At 36.8% G+C, this 22341-nt stretch overlaps 2 protein-coding genes across 2 annotated transcripts in view; one reads left to right on the top strand and one right to left on the bottom strand.

Moving 5' to 3' along the window:
- Nucleotides 1-13423, bottom strand: part of LOC117399563 (copine-3-like) — a 21642-nt gene extending 8219 nt beyond the window's left edge. The window contains exons 1-7 of the mRNA XM_033998837.3: nucleotides 13264-13423; nucleotides 6811-6948; nucleotides 6382-6561; nucleotides 5380-5454; nucleotides 5024-5095; nucleotides 4414-4494; nucleotides 3910-3999 (exon numbers count right to left, since the gene is read on the bottom strand). Coding sequence (XP_033854728.3) covers nucleotides 3910-3999; nucleotides 4414-4494; nucleotides 5024-5095; nucleotides 5380-5454; nucleotides 6382-6561; nucleotides 6811-6942 — 630 coding nt within the window. The 5' untranslated portion in view covers nucleotides 6943-6948; nucleotides 13264-13423. The remainder of the gene's footprint in view (nucleotides 1-3909; nucleotides 4000-4413; nucleotides 4495-5023; nucleotides 5096-5379; nucleotides 5455-6381; nucleotides 6562-6810; nucleotides 6949-13263) is intronic.
- Nucleotides 7008-22341, top strand: LOC117400105 (regulator of microtubule dynamics protein 1-like). The gene is made up of 9 exons (XM_059023446.1): nucleotides 7008-7046; nucleotides 15320-15428; nucleotides 18201-18288; nucleotides 18484-18643; nucleotides 18767-18856; nucleotides 19181-19236; nucleotides 19659-19746; nucleotides 20645-21109; nucleotides 21567-22341. The coding sequence occupies exons 1-8, from the start codon at nucleotides 7008-7010 to the stop codon at nucleotides 20741-20743; spliced, it is 729 nt and encodes a 242-aa protein (XP_058879429.1). The 3' UTR covers nucleotides 20744-21109; nucleotides 21567-22341.

Genomic DNA, 22341 nt, shown 5'->3' with positions numbered 1-22341 from the left:
CAAATAGATTCAGACTGAAATGTTCCTAAAGAGATGTCATTAAATGCAAAGTTTTGACAATGCATGTTAACCGATTATTTTTTTCAAAATAAATGACAGCATTATGATAAGTACAGTATAGCCTGGACAAAAACAACTCTTAAAGTACATAGAGCTAACAAAACAATTCCAGTTGTCACACAAAATGAATATTTAGTGGTCCACTGGAGCGCACCACTTTTAGCCTGGCCAGGCATTCTAAATTCGTTGTTTAAATTAAAATAAAAAACAAGAGTTAAATGTATGTTTGCTGTTCCCCTTTTAAGAGCTGGTTTTAGTAAACATTGCCCCTTTAAATGTGTTGGGGGACCTTGACCTTTTTAAACCCTGCACTGATGCACTGTGGAACGGCACCTTTTCCTTTACCACACAAACCGGAGAGACCGAACTGATTTATTTTGACCGCAGATGTTTTAGTTTCCTTGGATATTTTTTACTTTGTTTTTCCTGGGTTGGACTACAAACACGTTTTGATTTTTTGTGCTTTTTCTACCAATGTTTTTTTTTTTTTTTGCTTGCAAAAAGGTAAAAGGGGTCCGAGCGCATTGTGCGACACCTAAGATCGGTAACTTATAGGAAACCATAAGGCTACCTACCGTTCCCCAATTTGTCATGCAGGAAATATTTAAATATTGAATTTCCTCGGGCAACGCCGAGTACTTCAGCTAGTCTTTAATATAAAAACTCAAAACGTTATAAATGCCTGCCACCAGGGTCGAATTTAAGGGGGGACCAACGGGACATCTGTTCAGGGGAGTAGTATTGTTTGTTCACATGTTGTCTCAAAGACTGAAGAGACGAGAGACAGGAATTCAGGGTCTAAAATAAATAACCCAGCATTTTAATTTAAAACACAAAGTGTCACACGGTGCGGTGCCGCAACTCCACCCACTCTCTATCTCCGCTGTGTGCCGCAAACACACTCCCTCAACACAGACTCCAGGACGATGATGAGCGATGTACAACATGACCTTATATGGGGGTGGGCTGGCATCTTTCACGTCAAATTGATGCAACCACAAACGACGTAGAATTTTTTTTATACTGTAGTAGGCCGAATGTCACTGTCAAGTATGGAGAGACTGAACGGCGCAGCTAAACGGAAGAAAGAAAAGCAAGCAAGTGAAAAAGTTTGCTTAGTAAAATACCCAAATGATCAAATTTCGGGTTTAAATCATTGCAAGACGAAGACGATGCCCCAACGACAGCAACAGTGGATCTAACCAGTTTCCATTTCAACTGTTGTTTTCACTGTAGCAGACAGAATCACGTGACACACACCAGTGCTCTGATTGGATATTGCCTGGAACCTGTTGCTTGGAGTAGGATTGCTGTCTACTCAAGCAATCGGTCTACTCAAGCAATCGCGTTGTCACGCAGTTGCCAGAACGTTGACAATACGTTGTCAGGGCTGTTACACGGGGCAATCCTCACGGGATTTGGTCGCAGGCGATAAAAGTTGCTAGTAAATTGACTCGTGTAACAACGGCTTAACGGCTTAACTGTCAGAACATACGTGACCTATGCTTATGTGGTGTACGATGCGACAGGAGGCTGGGAGAATTGAGCTGGAAATTCAGCTCACGCAGGAGCAGCAATACTTCTTCGCCTCATTTTAAATGCCCCTGTGATTTCCACATTTCCAAATGTTGCCAAGGCTCTGCGTATTTACCTTTCCTTGATGTGCACTAAGAATCTAGCATGTCTACATTTTCCACCTGTACGCATGCGTGATTTCGATTGCGTGGATTTCCGCTCTGATATATAGGTGAAGCAGGCATCTGGCGATTGTGCCTGGAGAGCGCTCTGTGCTGCTCATGATCTTTGCTCTTTACTTGTATCAATGAAGCAGTGTTATATTTTTTTTGTAGAAGTATAAATGCTCCGGTAAATATAAATAGTCATCACAATACTCATATTTGACGGGTTTTGTTTATTACCGCAGCTGCATTTTATTAACTGCAATAGCGGCTGGTTGAACATGTTTTCAGTGTTTCATACATTTCTTACTTGCAAAAGGAAAACACAAGTCAGAAAGTGCAGAGACAGAAAGTTATACAGAGTCCCTTTGGATCATTTTATACTGGCTTTAATAAAAAAAAGTGTATTGTTAGTAATTATAGTTTTATCTTGAGGTTAATGTTTTTGATACTGTAAACATTTTAAACGGCACACAATTATGCTGAGGTGGGAAGTAAATAGTAACGCGATAAACATTTACATTGCAGACTATTTTGTATTATTTATAATGACTTTGCCCAATAGCAAGTGAAAATGAGTGTTTCCAAAGATTCCTAAACACTGCCTTTTAATTATTTGCATCCAAAGACATATAATTAAGTTTTAAGAATGGAGCCTACTGTTTGGTTTTCTGTCTCAGCAATTTGTCAGTCCCAGACTGTTGTGTAAAATTATATATTAAATAAACGGGAAAAAAAAATAAAAAAATGTGTTAACCAGATTATTCTGCCTTTTATTGCAACTGTTGTACCATTCAGTGAGCAGAAATTGTAAAGGGGTACTTGAGCTGAAACCTCCTGACAGTGTCAAACAAAGGTTGAAAACCCCTGTAGATTACAGTGAAAAGGAAGTGCAGCATTGTAGCACAGAGTGATCAATCATTTCTCTTCACTAATAGCTTAGAAAAAAAATATCATGGAAAAAAAAAAATTGAATTTACCTTTACAATAACCTCTGCATCTTTCACATATGGAAATGTGTGCTCTAAGCAATGATGGCGATTTTGTTAGCTCTGTATACTTTAATGGCTGGAAAGGATTTCAGCCCATGGTATTGTCTCACTATAACACACTTGAAGGCACTTTATCTGGTGTGGGCTGTCTCAGCACAGCTGAGCTCCTTCTCCTTCACAGCATCCATCGGATGTGGGTGGCACTCACATATAGAAACTCACTTGTTCTTTGGGGATCACAGCTTCTTTATAAGAAAAGCGTTTTATAAAAGTTAAAATCAGTCTTTAGTAAATCATGTTTATGCTGCATTATTGTTGTAACAGAGTCCTAATGACAGACACACAGTCATGTACTGATATGGGCTCATAATAACTTGAAATACAGACAACTTGAGTACTTAGTTGTTATCAGCAACCTTCATCGTCGTTAGAAGTTATTGAAGAAAAACAAGCATCATTCTTATAACGACAACTTAAATGTAGTATCATAGCATTGATTTAGTAAAATGAAGGAATACGTTGCACAGGTCAAGTTTTGTTAGTGCTTTTGTACCTAACTTCATTGTTTTAATTTCATCTACTATATAACACTCAATGGTGGCACAGTATATGTAGTAATACCAAAAGAAACTATTCAATGACAAACGGTCGTCAAGTCCTTTTTAATGCTAAAATGAGTTGACAGCGTTTGAATATCTCAATGGCCCAGCATACAAGAGTATGCTGGTTATCACACCTACTGGACATCCAGCTTGCAAAGGTGTGAATAGGCCTACACTAGTGCGAAACATTTTTCATAAAACTCTGTAGGTTTATTTCAGTACTACTACATATTTGGTTGTTAGCTTTTCATGCTACACCTACTGATAAAAAGTAAAGTAGAAGTCTCTACATTCCCCTTGGAAGATTTTTTTTTTTTTTTTAGTAAACTGCTTTCTCCAACACCACCTGTCCTTCCATGTTTTCCCACACTAGTTAGATAATTAAACAAGAGTAGTAACTCAAAGACTATAAAATAACTTGGCTGTATTTAAAAATCATATTTAGATTTTGTGATTAAGAGGCAAACACCCTCAACGCTATAGAAGTGGCCATGCGAGTACAAGATTCTGCTGCATTGCAGTAAATCAAGCCACTGTACAAAATAAATAAGAATTTAATAGACATATAGGATGAACCTTGATGGGCTTCTCCAAGTCGCCATTGCAAAGAGACCGCATAGGTATTTTGAATGGTTTCCAAGCAGGGTTCAGGTTATTTTTGATGACCTGCAAAATGAAAAAACACACATTAGAAAGAAGATACATTGTAGAATGTAGTTAGAATTGTTTAATAACCTTTCCCAGAAAATATGATCTGTTTAGTCCTTTGTCATTTAAAAAAAATAGTTATTCATATACTTTTCGTTTTAGTTATATATTGACATTTTCAAAATTGTTGCATAAGGAATCTGTTAAGGAAAAACTTGATGAACGCTTGGTCACTTGACATAAAGTCTGGAGGGTGTGCAGCTGCATACAATAACACTGGCCTTTCTCTTGTGTGGTGCCTACCAGGCAGGTGATTACAATGTTTTCCATGAGGCACACAGTATTTTAAACTTTGTCTAAATCCATTTGGGTCTTGTCTAAAGCTGCAGTAACCTCAGCCCATCCTTATCAGCTAAACAAGAGAAACCTTACTTCTGTTCTATGTGCCAGCTGCCATCCTCCGTCAGTTTGCTTGTAGAACTCCAAGTAAGGGTCTGATTTGCCAAACAAATCCTAAATATTACATAAAGTTTTATTAGAACAGAATATGATAATGTTAATCTTCATTACTAGCAAAAAATGTGCTGCGCAAAACTAGAAGCTGGTGGTTCAGTAGATGTTCAACTGCACGTGACCAATAATAATCACATTTCAAAATAAGAATACAGTGCTCCCCCTTTATAAGGCGGCCCTTTATACTGAGGAACAGGTTATAAGGCGGTACAGTCACGGCTCCCATTTGCCCTATAATGCCATTACACTACCACTAGTATTCTCGTTATAAGGCGGAACACAAACAGCGTGGTCTCTTAACTGTGGCTCCCGACTACAGCGTCACAAAGGGGGAGCATTGTATTTTGAACAAATCATCTTAGAGTACCTCTTTATGGCACAGCAGCTGTTAAGAGGCGTAACTGTCAGTATACTAGTCTTCTGGGATGTAATACTTTTGTATTTGTATATGGGAATCCTTGCAATAAGCATGGGGCCTCCTTAAGACAATACCTTATAATACCTTTATCTAAAATTATAACTTTTTTACCTTATTATCGAGTTTTCTGGCTTCCACCTCGAAATTAACCACTTTGTTGTCCTTTATTTCCTCTGCAGTAATCTGGTGAAATATAAAATACACAGTCATGGTAAGACAAGCATCATCAATGCCCCAATTCACCAAAAGTAATATACACTTGAAATGTATTTGCTTACGATTGTAAGTCGCCCTGGTTAAGGGCGTCTGCTAAGAAATAAATAATAATAATAATAATAATAATAATATATAAGATTACTTGGTAAAATGTGTAATTCAGACATTCCTAATGAATAGACACACAGCAAACATTTACAGCAGATACTGCTGCCAGCAAGATAAAAATCTTAGTAATTAGGAAAGCTTACTGAAATTGTTCCTTTCCCTGCAGGCTTCTGATTCTTTAAAACAAGTGGTCGAATCAGTTTCTTGCTTGACACAATCTAACAGAGGAAACAGAACAGTAAAACTCAATTAAGGACAGTATTACACAACATAGAATATCTTTGGTATTATTGAAAAATATGAAAGAATGTGTCTCTAATTTAGATATAGTACAGTAAAAACAATATACAATGTAATAGCAGTAGGGAGTTAAAAAGCAAAAAACATGTCATTTTTATATGCGTCAAGTAATGTTATAAAACACAATTATCCTTAAATGTTTTCCAGCACATATTGTTTTACATATTTTTCAAGAGTTTATATAAGAAAAAACTTTGTTTGAAGAAAGAGGATTTGTTCTGATTTTGGTAAAATAGCTGAAGTTTGCTTTCTGAACATTTGTTTGTTTTCAGTTTTCATCTAGATAAATTGAGGCACAACAATAAATAAAGCTATGGTAACCCAGCAACTACTACCAGTTCCCTGATTCATTAGGCCCAACAAACCACAAGTCTATGTAGTAAACTGATTTAGAGAAACATTATAACTCGGTTTACTCCACAGGTCCTATATGCAACATATCATAACATTTAAACATATTGAAACTTGTACTCAGTCAGTATTTTCTACTTTCCTCTCCCGATATTTCTGTGTGTACATTTTGTCAAACAAATTCAGCTTTGTAGTCTGCAAAAATATTCATTTAAGGTCATTGTATTTTTCTATTATTATTGCAGGACAGACAAATGTATACAAATGACGCACAGGGAGCAGGTGTACAGTGAGTCTGAACCCAATTGAAATGTTTCAAGAACACATTTTTGTTTGTACTGTAACTGCCTTTGCTTTAGCTTAGATAACAGGAAAGACCACATACCAGGCCTCCAAAGTATTGTGATGCCTTTTTAGGAAGTGAAAGATAATAATGCAGATCCATTCCCCTTGCTGTTCATCACAGCAAGTACAGTACAGGCCAATTTACTTACCTGTCCCACAGTGCATTCAATTTCTCCAAGAAAGTCATCATCGCTGAGGTCAATCGTTTTATTGTCAACGTCATAAACACCAAACTTCAATTTCTGCACCAACTCAAAGTAATAATCAATGACAAACTTCTTGGCAAACTGCGGGCTAAGACAGTTTTGAACTTGTTCTGTGCGGCCCACCTGGGAAGATAAAACAACAAAATGGAAAACATTACATTGTTGTGATCTTCTTGGGATCAATCAGCAACTACGAAACAGAAGAGCATGGACTGGCAAAATGGTCTTCTCCTCTCAGAATTCTTAAGCGCTAATGTTCTTATGTTTTAAAACCCTTTTAATAAAAAAAAGAAAAAAATAAGAAAGCAGTCGTGTGCCAAAACCATGTTGTTTTTTACACCTACAATACGTTTTGAAGGCTGCCCCCCTCACCTCAAACCACTGCGTTCCTGATGTGTTCATGAGCAGCACACACAGAGGGTCAGACTTGGAGCCCACATCTTTATCCAGGAGGTTGTCACAGGAGACACTCAGCTCCACCTTTGTTACACACTGTGCTGCCATCTGGGACTGCAAGGAAGCAAAACACACAGCTCAGTTTAGTACATCAGTAACATACAACCACCGCTATGGCTGCAAATTCAAAACTCTATCAGTATGATGAACAAGTATGATTAACAACCATGTTAATTGGTACATGCAAAAGGGCCAGTGTATGTTAGGATCCCAAGCCGAAATACGACCCCATCGGCTTGGGGTTAAATTACTTTTTTAGATAGCTGAAATAATGTCATGTTCAGCTTGGGGCTGTCTTGCGAATGATCCCCTCGAGGTGCAGAAGATTCACTTCATGTAAAAGTAAGACTGAATTATTCTCCAGGGAAATATTTTTTTTTTAAAAAAATAAATAAATCAAAACTTAAAAAAAAACCTGTTATTGCTGTAATAAATATTTTGCAGCCCTTTTTTTTGCAAAGTTTACTGGTACGATTTCCCTGGCTTCCTTGAATAGAATTAGAAGACAAAAATTTGCAAAGTAACATTATACTGTATATGATTCCTTATGATTTATTTTCAGACATTGCCAGATGCATGAAGAGAGATTAGAGACTCCATCCTTTTAATAAATTACTTGTAGATAAATAATACAAACTAATGCCATGAAGCAAAACTGTACATTTGTAGTTTCAGATGAAGTCCCTCTTCCAAAGCTATTTGGAAACGTCTTCATACTGAAACAAGAACTGAAATCGTCCAGAAAGCCAATGAGGAAGTTACAAAATCTAAAGAAAAAGAACCTCTGCCTCTAAGTGGAAATGCTTTACAATGGTGGAACATGCATGAATCAGAACTTCCACTGCTAGCAAACCTAGCAAAGCACTGTGTGTGTATACCTGGCACCAGTGTGCCATCAGAGTGTTCAGTACAGTAGGTGCTAGAGTAAGTGCACAGAGAAGTACTCTCAAGGCCAAACATGTTGACCAGTTAGTGCTTTTGAAGCAAAACCTTAAGTGAACAACACTGTAGTTCAGTGGTGCACAGCTCCAGCCATGGAGGGCCGGAAGATTTCTGGTTTTTGTTCCACCTGAGCCCTGAATTGCCTAATTGAATTAATTATTTGCTTAATTGGACACATGTATCCCTTTCTTCTTACTCTGAAGCAGCTGGAGATTTAAAGAGACCTATAAAACCTACTAGACTACGTCCCTCTAGGACCAGAGTTGGGCACCCCTGCTGTAGGTGTTCTTGCCATTTGCAAAGCAGACCACCATGCCATATTGCATAAATAAATGGGTTTAAAAAAAAAAAAGGAGTATTGTGTCCCACACAATTTTTTTATTTATTTTAGAAGGTTACTTATTATAAACATATGTTGGAAATTTCAGGGCTGTAAGCATTTCATTTATACACAGAAAAAAAACTTTTGGTTTAAAAAAGGTAATGCCTCTTATTTGTTTTGATGCCTTATTGTCAATATGAATATATTGTTTAGTATAGAGCTATTTCTTTATTGAAGAATGAGTATGGTTGCTCTGTCCTTGCTCTTGGAGTTGTAAAAATGATTATTTACACTTGTTTCAGGAACACAGTTAATGAGATTGATGTTTCATTAACATTACAATTATTCAGGATCACAAGTTTTTGCAGTTTGCATTACTGGATTATACTGATAAGCAACTTTTTGTGCTTTATTAGTTGTATCGTATCGCCGCCTAGGTATCGAGGTACATATCGTATCGTCGTCAAGCTAAAGGTACACACCCCTAATTTTATATATATATAAGTGTTCTGCAATACCTCATTTAGGGAGTATTGATACGATACCACACACTGTATCATGATATTCGATACTATCGCAATACTTTGGATCTTATGTCCATTACATGTGAAATGACTGCCAAATTCCTTTTTTTGCAGGTGCAAAATGCATAAGAGGCTAATACACAGTTAATAATGCTACAGCATGGTGGAATGCTTGCTGTTATATATATATATATATATATATATATATATATATATATATATTCTGCTGAAAACAAGTTCCAGTGTGTTTAAAGGTAATTGCCACCGACTATAAAATTAAAATAAAAGTGGTAAGAAAGCAGAACACTGTGTAAAAAACACCATTTTCTTTATTTCTTACATATAAAAAGAGAACTCTGGTGTTTCGGCCAGCTTCAAATACTCCAATTACAAGGAATCTCTTAATTCTTATAACAAAATAACACAGAAATACTTTCCTTGAAGCAGACTTTTTATAACTAGGCCAGATGTTTTACATACAGGGGTATCTTAGAAGTGTCAAAAAAATGTGAGCAAGGAATGAAAAAACGAAACACTTGTGGAAGCTGATTTACAGTTACTTCAAGAAATGGCTTGATGAGGTTCTTGCTTGGATCAATAAACAACCAAATGAGCAAGATGGGCCAAATGGACCTCCTCTTGTTTGTAACATTTCTTATGTTCTTAAAAAGTCACATACAACATAATGCCTCCATGAATCTATACTGTTCAAATCTTTTAGAAAGTAAAACAAGTAAACACAGAGTATATAGCTAAACTAGGCTTCACATATACTGTAACACATATTAAAAAAAAAAAAAAAAACACAGTAATGTGTTACATTAGGGAATACACACAAATGATATATTCCTTCATTTTAAACAATAGCGTTCATTTTACATTTGTATAGTGTTCGATACTTTGAAAATCACCATTTCCAAATAAATTTAATAAAATTAGTTCAACATATAAAAAAAAAAAGTACTAAAAAAGCTGCTAATATACGCAATTCAGTAGTGAAAAGTTCAGATTTAAGCATTATATTTAATGCTACAATTCTAAAACAAACAGGCCACTAATGCCACTAATGCCTTCCTCTTACGTGCTATTAGAACAGAATTCTGTTTAAGCGTATTCAAGCCAAATGTCTCCGTCAAAACAATGCCCCAGTGCACCTTAATAAGAACAAAAGACATTTTACTAGCGAGAGGAGGCCATTCGGCCCATCATGCTCGTTTGGTTGTTAAAAATCTTGCACAGAAAGTAAATTAGACAAAAGACAGCCATTCTGGCTACTATAATAAACTGTAAGTACTTTTTATTGCTTTCATCAGAGTTGGGGTCAATTCCGAATGGAATTGGAATTTTCTTGTCAATTCTAATTCAATTCTGATGTTATTGATTTGGTTGATGTAATTCAGGAGCTTGATTATTTGCCACCTGAACGGAGCCCCTGCTTTGCTCACACTACAACTTGTTATCCGTGATGCCCTGGAGCAGGCTGGCACTATAACGGTAGTGATAGCAAAGGTTTCCAAACTTGGATAATTTTACCACAAATCCACCAAAGCCATTGAGGTCTTAGAAGGACATTTCAAGCTGCAGATTGCAAATGCCACTAGGTGGAATAGCCAATTGAAGATGATGAGGTCCATCCTGCGAGCTTCATGCCACGTGTAAGTTAACGCCTTATGAACTGAAACTCATAGGGGAACTATGTGAAATACTAGATCCCTTTGAGGAAGCCACTGACAAGTGCCAGGGACATCCGTTACCTATTCCATCCTCGAGGGATTCAGGTTTGCATCCGTTACCTATTCCATCCTCGAGGGATTCAGGTTTGCATCCGTTACCTATTCCATCCTCGAGGGATTCAGGTTTGCATCCGTTACCTATTCCTTCCTCGAGGGATTCAGGTTTGCATCCGTTACCTATTCCTTCCTCGAGGGATTCAGGTTTGCATCCGTTACCTATTCCATCCTCGAGGAATTCAGGTTTGCATCCGTTACCTATTCCATCCTCGAGGGATTCAGGTTTGCATCCGTTACCTATTCCATCCTCGAGGGATTCAGGTTTGCATCCGTTACCTATTCCATCCTCGAGGGATTCAGGTTTGCATCCGTTACCTATTCCATCCTCGAGGGATTCAGGTTTGCATCCGTTACCTATTCCATCCTCGAGGGATTCAGGTTTGCATCCGTTACCTATTCCATCCTCGAGGGATTCAGGTTTGCATCCGTTACCTATTCCATCCTCGAGGGATTCAGGTTTGCATCCGTTACCTATTCCATCCTCGAAACTAAAAGCTTACATGGTTAAAAAATAATATATATAAATAAAATTGATGACAAAAAAAAACACAAAATTAAACAAACATTCAGCTGAGCCGAGGAGACTAGTGGCGTCAAATCAGCCAATCAAAAAGCCACTTTTAAAATGGGAGAAAATAATTACTAAAAAGATTAACAAATTCCAACATTATTTCTCAGTTTGTGTTATTATTGTGTACATCTGAAATGATAAAAAATAATGCTGACACTTCTCTCATTTACAAATGGCAGTCGGGGGGGGGGGGGGGGGGGGGGTACTGAGCAATTTATTTTAAATTAATATCTTTAGCAAAAGGTGACGCATTCAATAAGATTTGCTTGTGTGATTGTCAGGCAAATCAGCAAACAGTGACAATACCGTTCTTGAGAATCTCACATTCAAAATCACAAGAAGAGTGGTGTACTACTAGTTTTATAAGTTGGTTGGCCGTGGTATATTTCTGTCAGTGTTATAATAGGTATCACAAAGGTAAGTATCATGTTTACCATAATGACTTGTGTACAGTAATAGTGGTTAGAAACTATTATTTTAGTTTGACTAGTTTTTTTGTAGCTCAAAAAATTCTGGCTTCGATGTCTGTGAATTTCTAGCTTATCCTAATATATTCCACAATGATGGCTGCGCGAAAGATGAACTTTATATACATCTAACAGCACATAGTATTTACCCAAAGTTTGACATAAAAACAATAACTGAGAAGTGCACTTATATTTAAATTATCAATATGCTGTGCCCCAGAAGTAAACTTTGATTTTCGTGCATTGAAATTGCACTAACCTCAATGTCATCGTGTAAAACACTTATGATGCTTTTTGAAAACAACTAGAAATTCACAGGCATCGAAGCCAAACTTTTTTGAGCTACAAAGAAACAAGTCGAATGTTGTCTAACTAACTTAGTTTTTAATCGCTAGTATTACTGAACACAAAACTCATTTATGGTAAACATGATACTTGTTGCTGCAATACCAATTACAAAACTGACAAAAGTATACCACAGCCAACTAAGTTACTAAAGACTCAACTGTGCTGGGGTATCTGGGGAAGTGGCCTCAATCGTTACTTCTGTTGTGTTGTGGGCTTTTTGTATTTGTGTTTTTCAATTTGTATTTGTGTTTTGCACTTCAGGGCCACCATAAGAAACAGCTCAATGTTATCGTACATTCACTGTAGCAGAGGGTTGAGTTCACACCCTTGGAATGAACTGGAACAGAAATGGAACTAAAATGAATGATTTCGCGAAAAGGCTGAGCTGTTCCTGTTCCACAGCGAACAAGTTGAACGTGTTGGAATCTGCCTCACAAAACTCTGCCTTAACTAACGGATGGTAAAAATTCAAAAAAAAAACAACAACATGGGATATTTATTTGTTAAGGGTGTTCATAGAGTGATGTTTTCGCTTATGATTTGTACCGAATGCAGTGGGTTAGGTTTTGAGACGCACATTTTTTAAAAAACGTTTTCATACTAACTTTTGCACTTTATAACATAAATATAAAAAGTATGCCTGGGATTAATCCGTTGTGTGACTAATTTGAAGCTATATGTTTAAATATTAACTAAATCGAGTTAATAATAAAAAAAAATATCAATGACATAATGGATTTATTAAAATGTTTGCATATACTGGTACGTGATTGATTACTCTCGTTAGAATATGTTTTGTTGAAGGAAAAATAAAGGTTTTCGACCGATTCAGATGTTGCAGCTGTCTATTTCAGTTTTGCACCAGGCCCAGTAAATCCTAGCGCCGCCACTGCTATATCCTACCTACCCTAAAAAGGTGTGTCCATTTTTTCTTGCTTTAATTAAAAGTTCAGCATGTGATAACCTCTTGAGTTGAATTGTACCTTTTACAGCTGCGAACCAATAGTCAAATAAAACTATACAGTTTGCACATGGTGTATCCATTCATCCGCTATCTAAAGTTATAAATCTGGGTAATCTAACAGACACAAATAAATATTAATAATGTTGTGAAACTTAATTTATTAGCATTTCCTGGTTAAAACCTACGCCCACCACAGTGCGGTGTGTAACACACAGCACCGTACTAACGGATAACACCCAAACACTTAGCAACCAATATTTTACACAATCGTGTTAAATCTGAAATAAAATGTTAGACATTTTAAATCTCAAATTACACAAAACTAATTCCATTAACTTGCATTTTCCTGAACCTTTTCGTGATAAAATTAGGACTACAATTGTGTGGCAGTTTTACGATTTAACTATATATATATTAAAAACAAAAACTGTTATTGCTTACCCGAGTAGATTACCGATTAGACAGATTTTTAGGAATAAAACGTAGTGTATTAATCCAGACTGTGCAATCACCTGTACCTCTACACAGATCGTACTGTACTTATTTGGCTGAAACCAAGATGAACCGAGATTGACTGTGATGGAAGTTACTCTTGCTCTGCCCAAACATACTCACTGAGCATGCGCTGTATGACGTGTATTGACATCTGTCTTAAATTAAAACCATAGACACCACTTGTAGAAAGGCTAGATTATACACATGATTTAAACAAAAAAAACATGCATACAGCCATACCAATAATTTTAAACGTTTTCAAATGGAGTGTGATATAGTCCCCTAGTAATACTAGAAAGACTACGCGTAATCGAGGGGTTACTTATACTTGCCAACATTTGGAAACTGTTCGGCGGGACGCTCTGCCCGCGGGGGGGTCATACGCATCATCATACACATGGGAGGAGTCATACGCAAGAAAACACTTATTTTCATATAACGCATCCCCTCAACTCAATCATAATAGTAAAAATAGACATAATGAAGCGTTCTTTGTATAGTGATCAGCAGATGTGCCAGCCGCACGAAGAGCACAGCGTGGGGTTTTCACTCGCTCTACTGTGCAGAATATATATATATATTTTTTTTTCTCTATGGGTAAATATCGGGACTTTCTTCCTGTGCATCGGACTGTCCCTGTTTTTAAGATACACATCTTAGAAGATGCCCTGCTTTAAACATGCTAAAATGCACAGAAAGAACTACAGTTTACTTATGTAAAGCAAAATTATCTATCTTATTATGTATGGTGGATATCTTTTTTTTTTTTTTTTGCTATGCCCCGCTCAAATTGCAGCAGTGGTCACACTTGTGTTTCTGAATAATGTATTACTGCAGAGTACAGTATTGTTATACAATCACTACGGTAGTCAGTAAAGAAACGGTCTCCACTAGGACCCAGCGAACACGCCAATCAACCGAGGCGGCTTTGGCGCGCAATGTATCGTGGGTGATCTCAAGCCGAGAAGAGAAAGTTTTTCAGTTGAACTGTTTCTAGTTTTTTTTTTCAGTTGAGAAATTTCTCAATCATCATATGATTTACGATGTCTATGGTCTCAATTCTTTAAAAATGTTTTCTATTCGAACAGCGTTTGCATGACTGCAGGCGGAACTATTGGTGTTTGTTCTTGTTTCTTTTCAGAGCCGGGGTCAGAGTTGAGCTTGTACAGGGGTTCCCAAAGGGTGGGCCGCGGGAGCAATGATATTTTATGTGTTGTGTTTTATAGATGTTTCAAACTTCATGATTTCATGTGCACGAAATGCATCTGAAATAGTCAGTATGCGATGTCGATATTATTCTTTTGACATGATTGCGTTTTGAGCATTTTAATAAAACGTTCAAATATATTTCGTTGGTGGGAATTTAATGTGAACGTCCATGCCATTGTAAGATTATTTTTGTTATTGTTTAGGATTATTAAGTATTTTAAAATTAGGTTAACATTTATATTTACAAAATTAATAATTAATGTAAAACAGCATTAATAAGATATTATTAATAATAAATGAAAATACTTACTGTTAAAAGGCTAGCAGTAAGTTGGTTAAACTCTCCTGGCAGTATTGCTTTAATAGTGTATGAGTGTTTGCCTTCTAATTGTTTGTATAAAGTTATTTAAAGGTTTTGTATTGATAAGCTTTATTGACAACACCAGGAAGAGAGGGTAAGGGGTGGCAGTTGTTGTTGACATCGTGTGAGCTGTTTTAAATAAAACTGTTGGATTGTAATCTGTCTGCATCTAATTGAGTTGTTGATATTAGAGTCATTTCTTCAATACATCCGAACCCAAATATTACACCATGATAATACAGAAAACTCTTTATGACAAGCTTTCTCAGTCGAAGTTGTGTATTCACTTTGGTCAATACTTCTGACTAAATAAAACTGACTTTTTAATTGTGTTTTTATGATTAGGCCTATAATGGGAATCTGTGTATTGGTTTCTTCTTGACAAATAGACAAGCTTGCATTCACCTGATTGCTATTTTCTACCTTTTTCAGGCATCTGGGAATACTGGATTTTTGTTCACTTTTCCAGTTTTGCCTTATCTTGGATATGAAGCATACAAACACATAAACTATGCAGGAGTGGTTCATGCACAGTGTAATGGTAAAAACTGTAATGTGTGTGTGTGAGTGTGAGGAGGGAGGGAGGGTCTGCTCACACCAAGTGCTGGTAATGGTTTTCTTCTGGAGATTATTTGATTGTATATATTATCTTTGTTATCAGATGACATTTAGATAAGTACTTAATACTTACACTCCACACTTAGCTGGTAGCTGAACACAGGAATTTTGTTTACTGGATTAATTTTTTTGGGCACCAGTCTCATATACAATCAAGTGTTATTTACTTTCTATGCATAGCTGAATATTGGATAGCTGGGATGCAGATTACTGTACATAGCTATACAGTTATCTAGGGCCCAATATTACATAAAAAAGGTTGCATTTAGTTGTATACACACCATAACATATGGAACACTATTTAGTGCAGTATAATAGCATGGAAGTCTGTAATGATTTGTTTATGCCTCAAGTTGACACAGTTTGTTAAACAGAATTCTTTAAAGTATGTACACTTAGATCTGACCACTAGACTATTAGATGGATACTTTGGTCAACTGATTCAGCTACCTGGATTATATTATAAATATTGTAGCAATCTCGGTTAACGCAGGCAGATGCATCACACAGGGCGAGGCAATCCACACACAGACGGAGGGCGGACGCGAAACCGGAACCTCTAACACTAAAGCATAGAGCAGATATCGCTGTACAAAAGAGCCAGCTCTGGCGTGGCTGGGTTCGAGCCCACCCTCCGCCCGTGTGTTTAAAAAAAAAAACAAAAAAAAACTAATATCAGTAATTATGTACGTGTTCACTCAGGGTCGGTCATATACAGCAGCATAAGGTATCAGAATAATGCTACTGCATAAAAAAAAAAAAACTAGTTGCAAATTAAGAGTTTTGGGTAGCAAAATGCTACCAAATATATGTTCACTTCGAGCCTTGATACACAGTCTATATAAAAATCACTACACAACATTTTCAGGAAGTTGGGTATTGCAGACCTGTCAACACTCTCATATTCACCGGGAGTCTCGCGTATTTTGAACCCTTCTCCCGGGACAGTTTTTCAACTGTATTTTGCTTAAAACTCTACTGTTAACCCCCCCCCCTAAATTATTTTAAATCTACTTGATTAAATACAGACAAAACAGTGGGCTTACTTGCTGCACAGATTCTACCTTAACAACATCCTAGACCATGGTGAGGTGAGTGGCCAACTTGCTGAGATTAATGTCATTCTGAAGAGGTTTTTTTATGGACTCACTAACAATGCAGTCCCTTCCATTGGCAGCAGACAAGAGAATAGCTTCTATATCCATTAGCACTAAGAAGTTTTTCTAGTCAAAATTCTCCTGTTACACTGTCCAGAACCTCAGCGCTGTTGCCGATAATAGACTTTTACCTCCTATGTTTGTGATTTTCAGAACCAGAGTCTAGCTTATGGTGGATGTGTTTGCAGCGTGGTAGCACAGGTGGATCAGTCATTCCTTCTGATGTCTTTACAACACCACTGTAGAATTGTTCAAACTCTGCTTCAATTTGATGACGCTCACAGTCATTCTTGCATGCCTCTGCTGCTTTATGGGCATCCTGCAGAGATATCGTTTTGCCTTGAAGGGTAACCGAGAGCTGTTTAGCTGCAGAGAAAATCAGTAGAGCCCATTTTAGTCCAAAGTAGGCATGGTACTTTTCCAGCATAGCAAGAAGACTGCTTCTCTTTGGGCTTACGCATCACTGTTCTCACTGGTATGTATCCAGAGTTTCATGCAGGCTGGCCTAGTTTTCTACAATTGCACTTATGGCTCCTGTCCTAGTGGACAGACTGGTTTTAAACCAGGTGTGTCACTTCTTTTAACCTGCTTAAACAACACTTGTCTTAACTGGATTAACTCTGCAGCAAAGTCAAGAGCATCACGAATACACTTGCACTTCGAGCGATGTCTTGTAATGTTAAATTCAGGCAGTGTGCCAAACAGTGAAATTAGTACAGAAAAAATGGAATGAAAAATATGCTTACAGGTGCATAATAATTGTAATGCTTGAAAAACCCTGGAATCGATAAGGCAGTGGATAAGGCACCAGAATATTCATAATAATGATGGCAAAGAAAAAAACTAAGGAAATCTGCGGGGACATTTAGTACTTAAAACTGCTTTTGTGACACCGTATCTTATATGCACAGACAGTAACTTGATTAATAACTTAGGCTCATAACATCATCTGACATATCACCCAAAATGAAAAATAATATATTACGGTAATTTAAAATTAAACATTCTCAGAGCTATTTGCTGTTCGTCTGTAAGGGGCTTACATGTAGGGTAATGCGCATTAGTAGTCTAAATATTCTCTTAAGAAAAATAGCAAAATACATACATTAGCTCTTCACTGAACTGTTGCCAGGCCTTCTTCAAGAAGACTTCCTTGCATGTGAAAAAAAGGCATGTTGTAATTTCCGGTCTTGTTACACGATTCTCATTGGTTGTTCTTAAGTCATGCATCAACAAATTAACGTTATTTCCATTGGACTAGCAAAATATTTAAAAAAATAATAATTGTGACACCATTTCCTGTGATTATTGGGGGGCCAAAAGCTAATCTGGCCCCCAAAACAAAGTATTTGCGGTTCCTATGCCTTATGTCAGCAAACCTTTAATATCTGCTAAATTCATGGCCAGTGTGTGATTACTAAAATCCCTGTCTCTACTTGGCAGGGTAGAGACAGGGATAAATGTGTGTGTGTGTGTGTACTTGAAAGTAAGAAAAAGTTTAAAAGTATTTAAGACCACTTTTTATTATTTTTTTCTAGTTGAAGAAATCATCGAACAAGCTGATTACCTTTATGGCAGTGGAGAAACAGAAAAGCTTTATCATCTATTAGTAAAGTACAAAGACAGGTACTATACATATTTTGCAGATGCTGATAATAAAGCTGTGTTTGGTTGCAGTGACAATGTTGATATTAAAACTGTGTTTGGTTGCAGTGACAATGTTGATATTAAAGCTGTGTTTGGTTGCAGTGACAATGCTGATGTTAAAGCTGTGTTTGGTTGCAGTGACAATGCTGATATTAAAGCTGTGTTTGGTTGCAGTGACAATGCTGAGTTTCTATGGCGACTAGCTCGGGCTTCACGGGATCTGGCTCTTCTAAGCAGCACATCTGCAGAAGACAAGAAAAGACTGATGTATGAAGCCTTTGATTATTCAAGGAATGCACTAGAGAAAAATGAATCTAGCTCAGCAGCACACAAGGTGAGTTATTTATAAAGGAAGTGTTTGGTAAAAATATGTTCCAGGTCTTTTAAAATGACATTATACAGAATTTAACATACTTTAATTTTTAATTTTTTTTTTTTTTTTTTTTTTTTTAAATAGTGGTATGCTATTTGTATCAGTGAGATTGGAGACTATGAAGGAACTAAAATAAAAATTGGAAACGCTTATTTAGTAAAAGAACATTTACAGGTAAGAAAAAAAAAAAAAATTAATGCCTTTGACTTTAGACTAATTGTGAAAGATCCAACTTGTTTTATTGATAACCAGTAATTTACTATTGTGTTTATAATATATTAATTAACTATCTAATTATAAAGTAGTGGTTAGGGCTCTGGACTCTTGACTGGAGGGTCATGGGTCAATCCCAGGTGGGGACACTGCTGCTGTACCCTTGAGCAAGGTACTTTCCCTAGATTGCTCCAGTAAAAATAATGTGATAACTTGTAGCAATTGTAAGTTGCCCTGGATAAGGGCATCTGCTAAGAAATAAATAATAATAAACACTGTTTTCAGAGAGCTATTGAGCTAAATCCAAAAGATGCCACTGCAATCCACATCTTGGGCCTGTGGTGAGTACTTATTGAGCAGGATTTTTTTAAATCTTAAATATGTATATGTCAACACATTTATATTGGTAGTTATAATAAATGTGGGAACTTTATTGAGTGCTTGTGTATATTTTATCAAGAACAAGTTTATGTAAAAAAAATAAATAAAAAATAAAAAAAATGTTAGATTACAGAAGGAATGAAATCTGTATGTTATAAGAGTGGTCGATGAAGGGGGCCCTGTTCTCACACTTGCCTTATAAAAGTTCTTCTGACCAGACGTGCAGCTCACTGTTCTTCATTAATATTACTTGTATATTTTGGACAGTGCATACCAGACACTTTCTTAAGTGAACATTCGACTGAATGAAGCCAGGGTTGCAGTTCAGAGGTGTGGTATGCACCTGTGTTGCTGTGTGAATGTTTTTACTGTTTTCTTCTAGGTGCTTTGCCTTTGCGGAACTACCTTGGTACCAGCGCAAAATAGCTGCCATACTATTTGCATCGCCACCAAGTTCAACGTATGAAGAGGTAATGAAGAATTACAGAAGGGGCGTTTTTAGATGCAACAAGTTCACCAGTGGTCCTTAAAGCTGTGCCTGTGGGCAAAGTTTTGCCTGCAAGATCAGTGTTGTGCACTCGATACCATCTGACACAATCTGGAACCCTTCAATAATAATGTAGTAGTAGAGCTAAAGGCATTGCAATCTACTACTCTGGCTCTAAATCTCTTTGTGCACTTTCGTAACTTTGTATTTTAATATCCCTGTACATTTTGGAATATCAAGAGAGAAAAATGATCATGACCTCAAACTTATGAGAAGTAAGGACAACTAGTACACCGACATCATTGCTTTATTCTAAGACTGCATCTTAAAGCTTTTGACAGGCATACAACAGCACATCTGGCAGGGTTGACTGAATTTAAATCAAGTCGATTTAAATCACTTGATTTTTTTTTTTTTAATCAGTTATTTTAAATCATTTTTTCTTTTACTACCTATTTTATATAGTTTCTCAAGGAAAATTATTATTATTATTATTTATTTCTTAGCAGACGCCCTTATCCAGGGCGACTTACAATTGTTACAAGATATCACATTATACATTATTTCACATATCACATTATTTTTACATACAATTACCCATTTATACAGTTGGGTTTTTACTGGAGCAATCTAGGTAAAGTACCTTGCTCAAGGGTACAACAGCAGTGTCCCCCACTGGGGATTGAACCCACAACCCTCCGGTCAAGAGTCCAGAGCCCTAACCACTACTCCACACTTGCATACATGAAAAGTATGCAAGTGTACATAATTCCTGTCCCGAGTAACTACTGACAGTCCTTGTTGTCTCTCAGAGAGGGACTGGAAACATTATATTAACTATGCCAAACTGTTACTCAGTAACACCTTGTGTATTCTTTCAGGCTCTTGGCTACTTTCTCAAGGCTGAAGAAGGTATGAAGCTACAGATTGAATTAGGTGGAGCAGATGGTTTACAGTCTGTGCAATGGGATCCATTTTAATTTGCATTGTCAAGTTGTTACATTTGTATATGTACACACAGTGGAGGTAGGTCATGATGGTTCATTTTGTTTACTAACATGTTAATTAATACTTTAGTACAGAATGTATTTTATAGTTTTTTTTTGTTTTTTCTCTACATAACAAAACCACTTTTAAGATTCATTGAGTGATTTGTTATTAACATGCTTAATGACAATGCAGAATTTTAATGCATCCCCTTACTGACTTATATATATATCGCCTTTTATAGCAAAAACTTGCTAATGCTGGGAAAAAGCTACATGATGCTGAAGGACCAGAAGTCGTCCCTCTTGTGGCTCAGCAAAGCTAAGGACTACCCAGCTCACACAGAGGAGGATAAACAGGTACGATCCTGACGCTGCAGTGCAACAGCCTGAACCCTGTTCTGGAATAATGAAATAGTAAAGCCCAGCAGGGAAAAGAAAGAATCTAGAAATCATCCTTGTTGAAGACACTGAGAAAACCTTGTAGTCAAATTGTTTGTCATTGCATTTATTAAGTTTCTTTTAGTATTTTTAGATTTTATAACTGCGCATGAAATATAAAAAAATCTGCCTACTGGTCATCTATTGGATGCCGTTGAATACTGTTAAGTACCTTAATGTAGCAGTGTCCAGCAATCATGTGCATACTAAATATATCTGTTGAAAGCTCCTTTCCCCTAAAGTTTGAGCTCTTCCAAATTGTGTTTGTTACCAGTAACATTAAAACACACAGTGCTGATATTTTGGTCTTCTATGACAACAAACTTCTTAAATCAGTAAAAACAAAACTGAGCTTTTTTTTATTCTTTTTTTCTAGATTCATAAAGAAGCGGTGGAACTTCTCAAAACACTTAGTGGTTAAAACTATGTGACCAAGCACAATCATGTAGCTTTATCTACTGTTCATACACTTGTTGAATAGATCCTTTTATTCACATCAAGAAATGGATAGATAAATCAACACATACATGCACTAAACACAATAGAGATTAAACATTGTATTTCATTTCCAGGAAGACCCTGATCTTAAGTCAGTTAGTTATCGGCATACTACTGTGAATGTACAGTAGTATTCCTATAATAATCATGTATTAAAATAAGAAGCCAACTTCCCAATGTTTCAGTATGTTTAACATACCTTTGTCAATGGAAAGTGTGTTTGAAAATAAACAGTGGAGGTACTTCTGAACTTTTGATGCCATGGCAATTTCCTGAATCCATTTTCAGGATTCAGTTCCTCTTCGAATCCCTTTTTGCTAAAATCGATCGTCTCAGTTTTCCACGTGACCTGTTGTAGTGGAGCCACTCGACCTGACCGGCTAGACCAGTGGTTTTCAACCTGTGGTGCGCGTACCTTTACTGGTATGGGACAGACCGACAGTTCTTTATGACGATATGATGCCTCAAAACACACTGCTGTCAATCGCACCATCGTGTATCAATCTGTTTGTACCACTAAAGAACAGACAAATGAGAAACTATAATGCAGAGCTCCAGACTGTGCTTAAAATGGGTAGAAATGCAAGAACAACCGAAAAAAACAGCCGCATCTCCCTTTAAAGCAAGTGTCAATATTTACGAATGTGACATGA

Source organism: Acipenser ruthenus, chromosome 4 (assembly GCF_902713425.1).
Source record: "Acipenser ruthenus chromosome 4, fAciRut3.2 maternal haplotype, whole genome shotgun sequence".
In the NCBI taxonomy this organism is placed as follows: domain Eukaryota; kingdom Metazoa; phylum Chordata; class Actinopteri; order Acipenseriformes; family Acipenseridae; genus Acipenser; species Acipenser ruthenus.
This window is presented reverse-complemented; position numbering and strand designations above follow the sequence as displayed.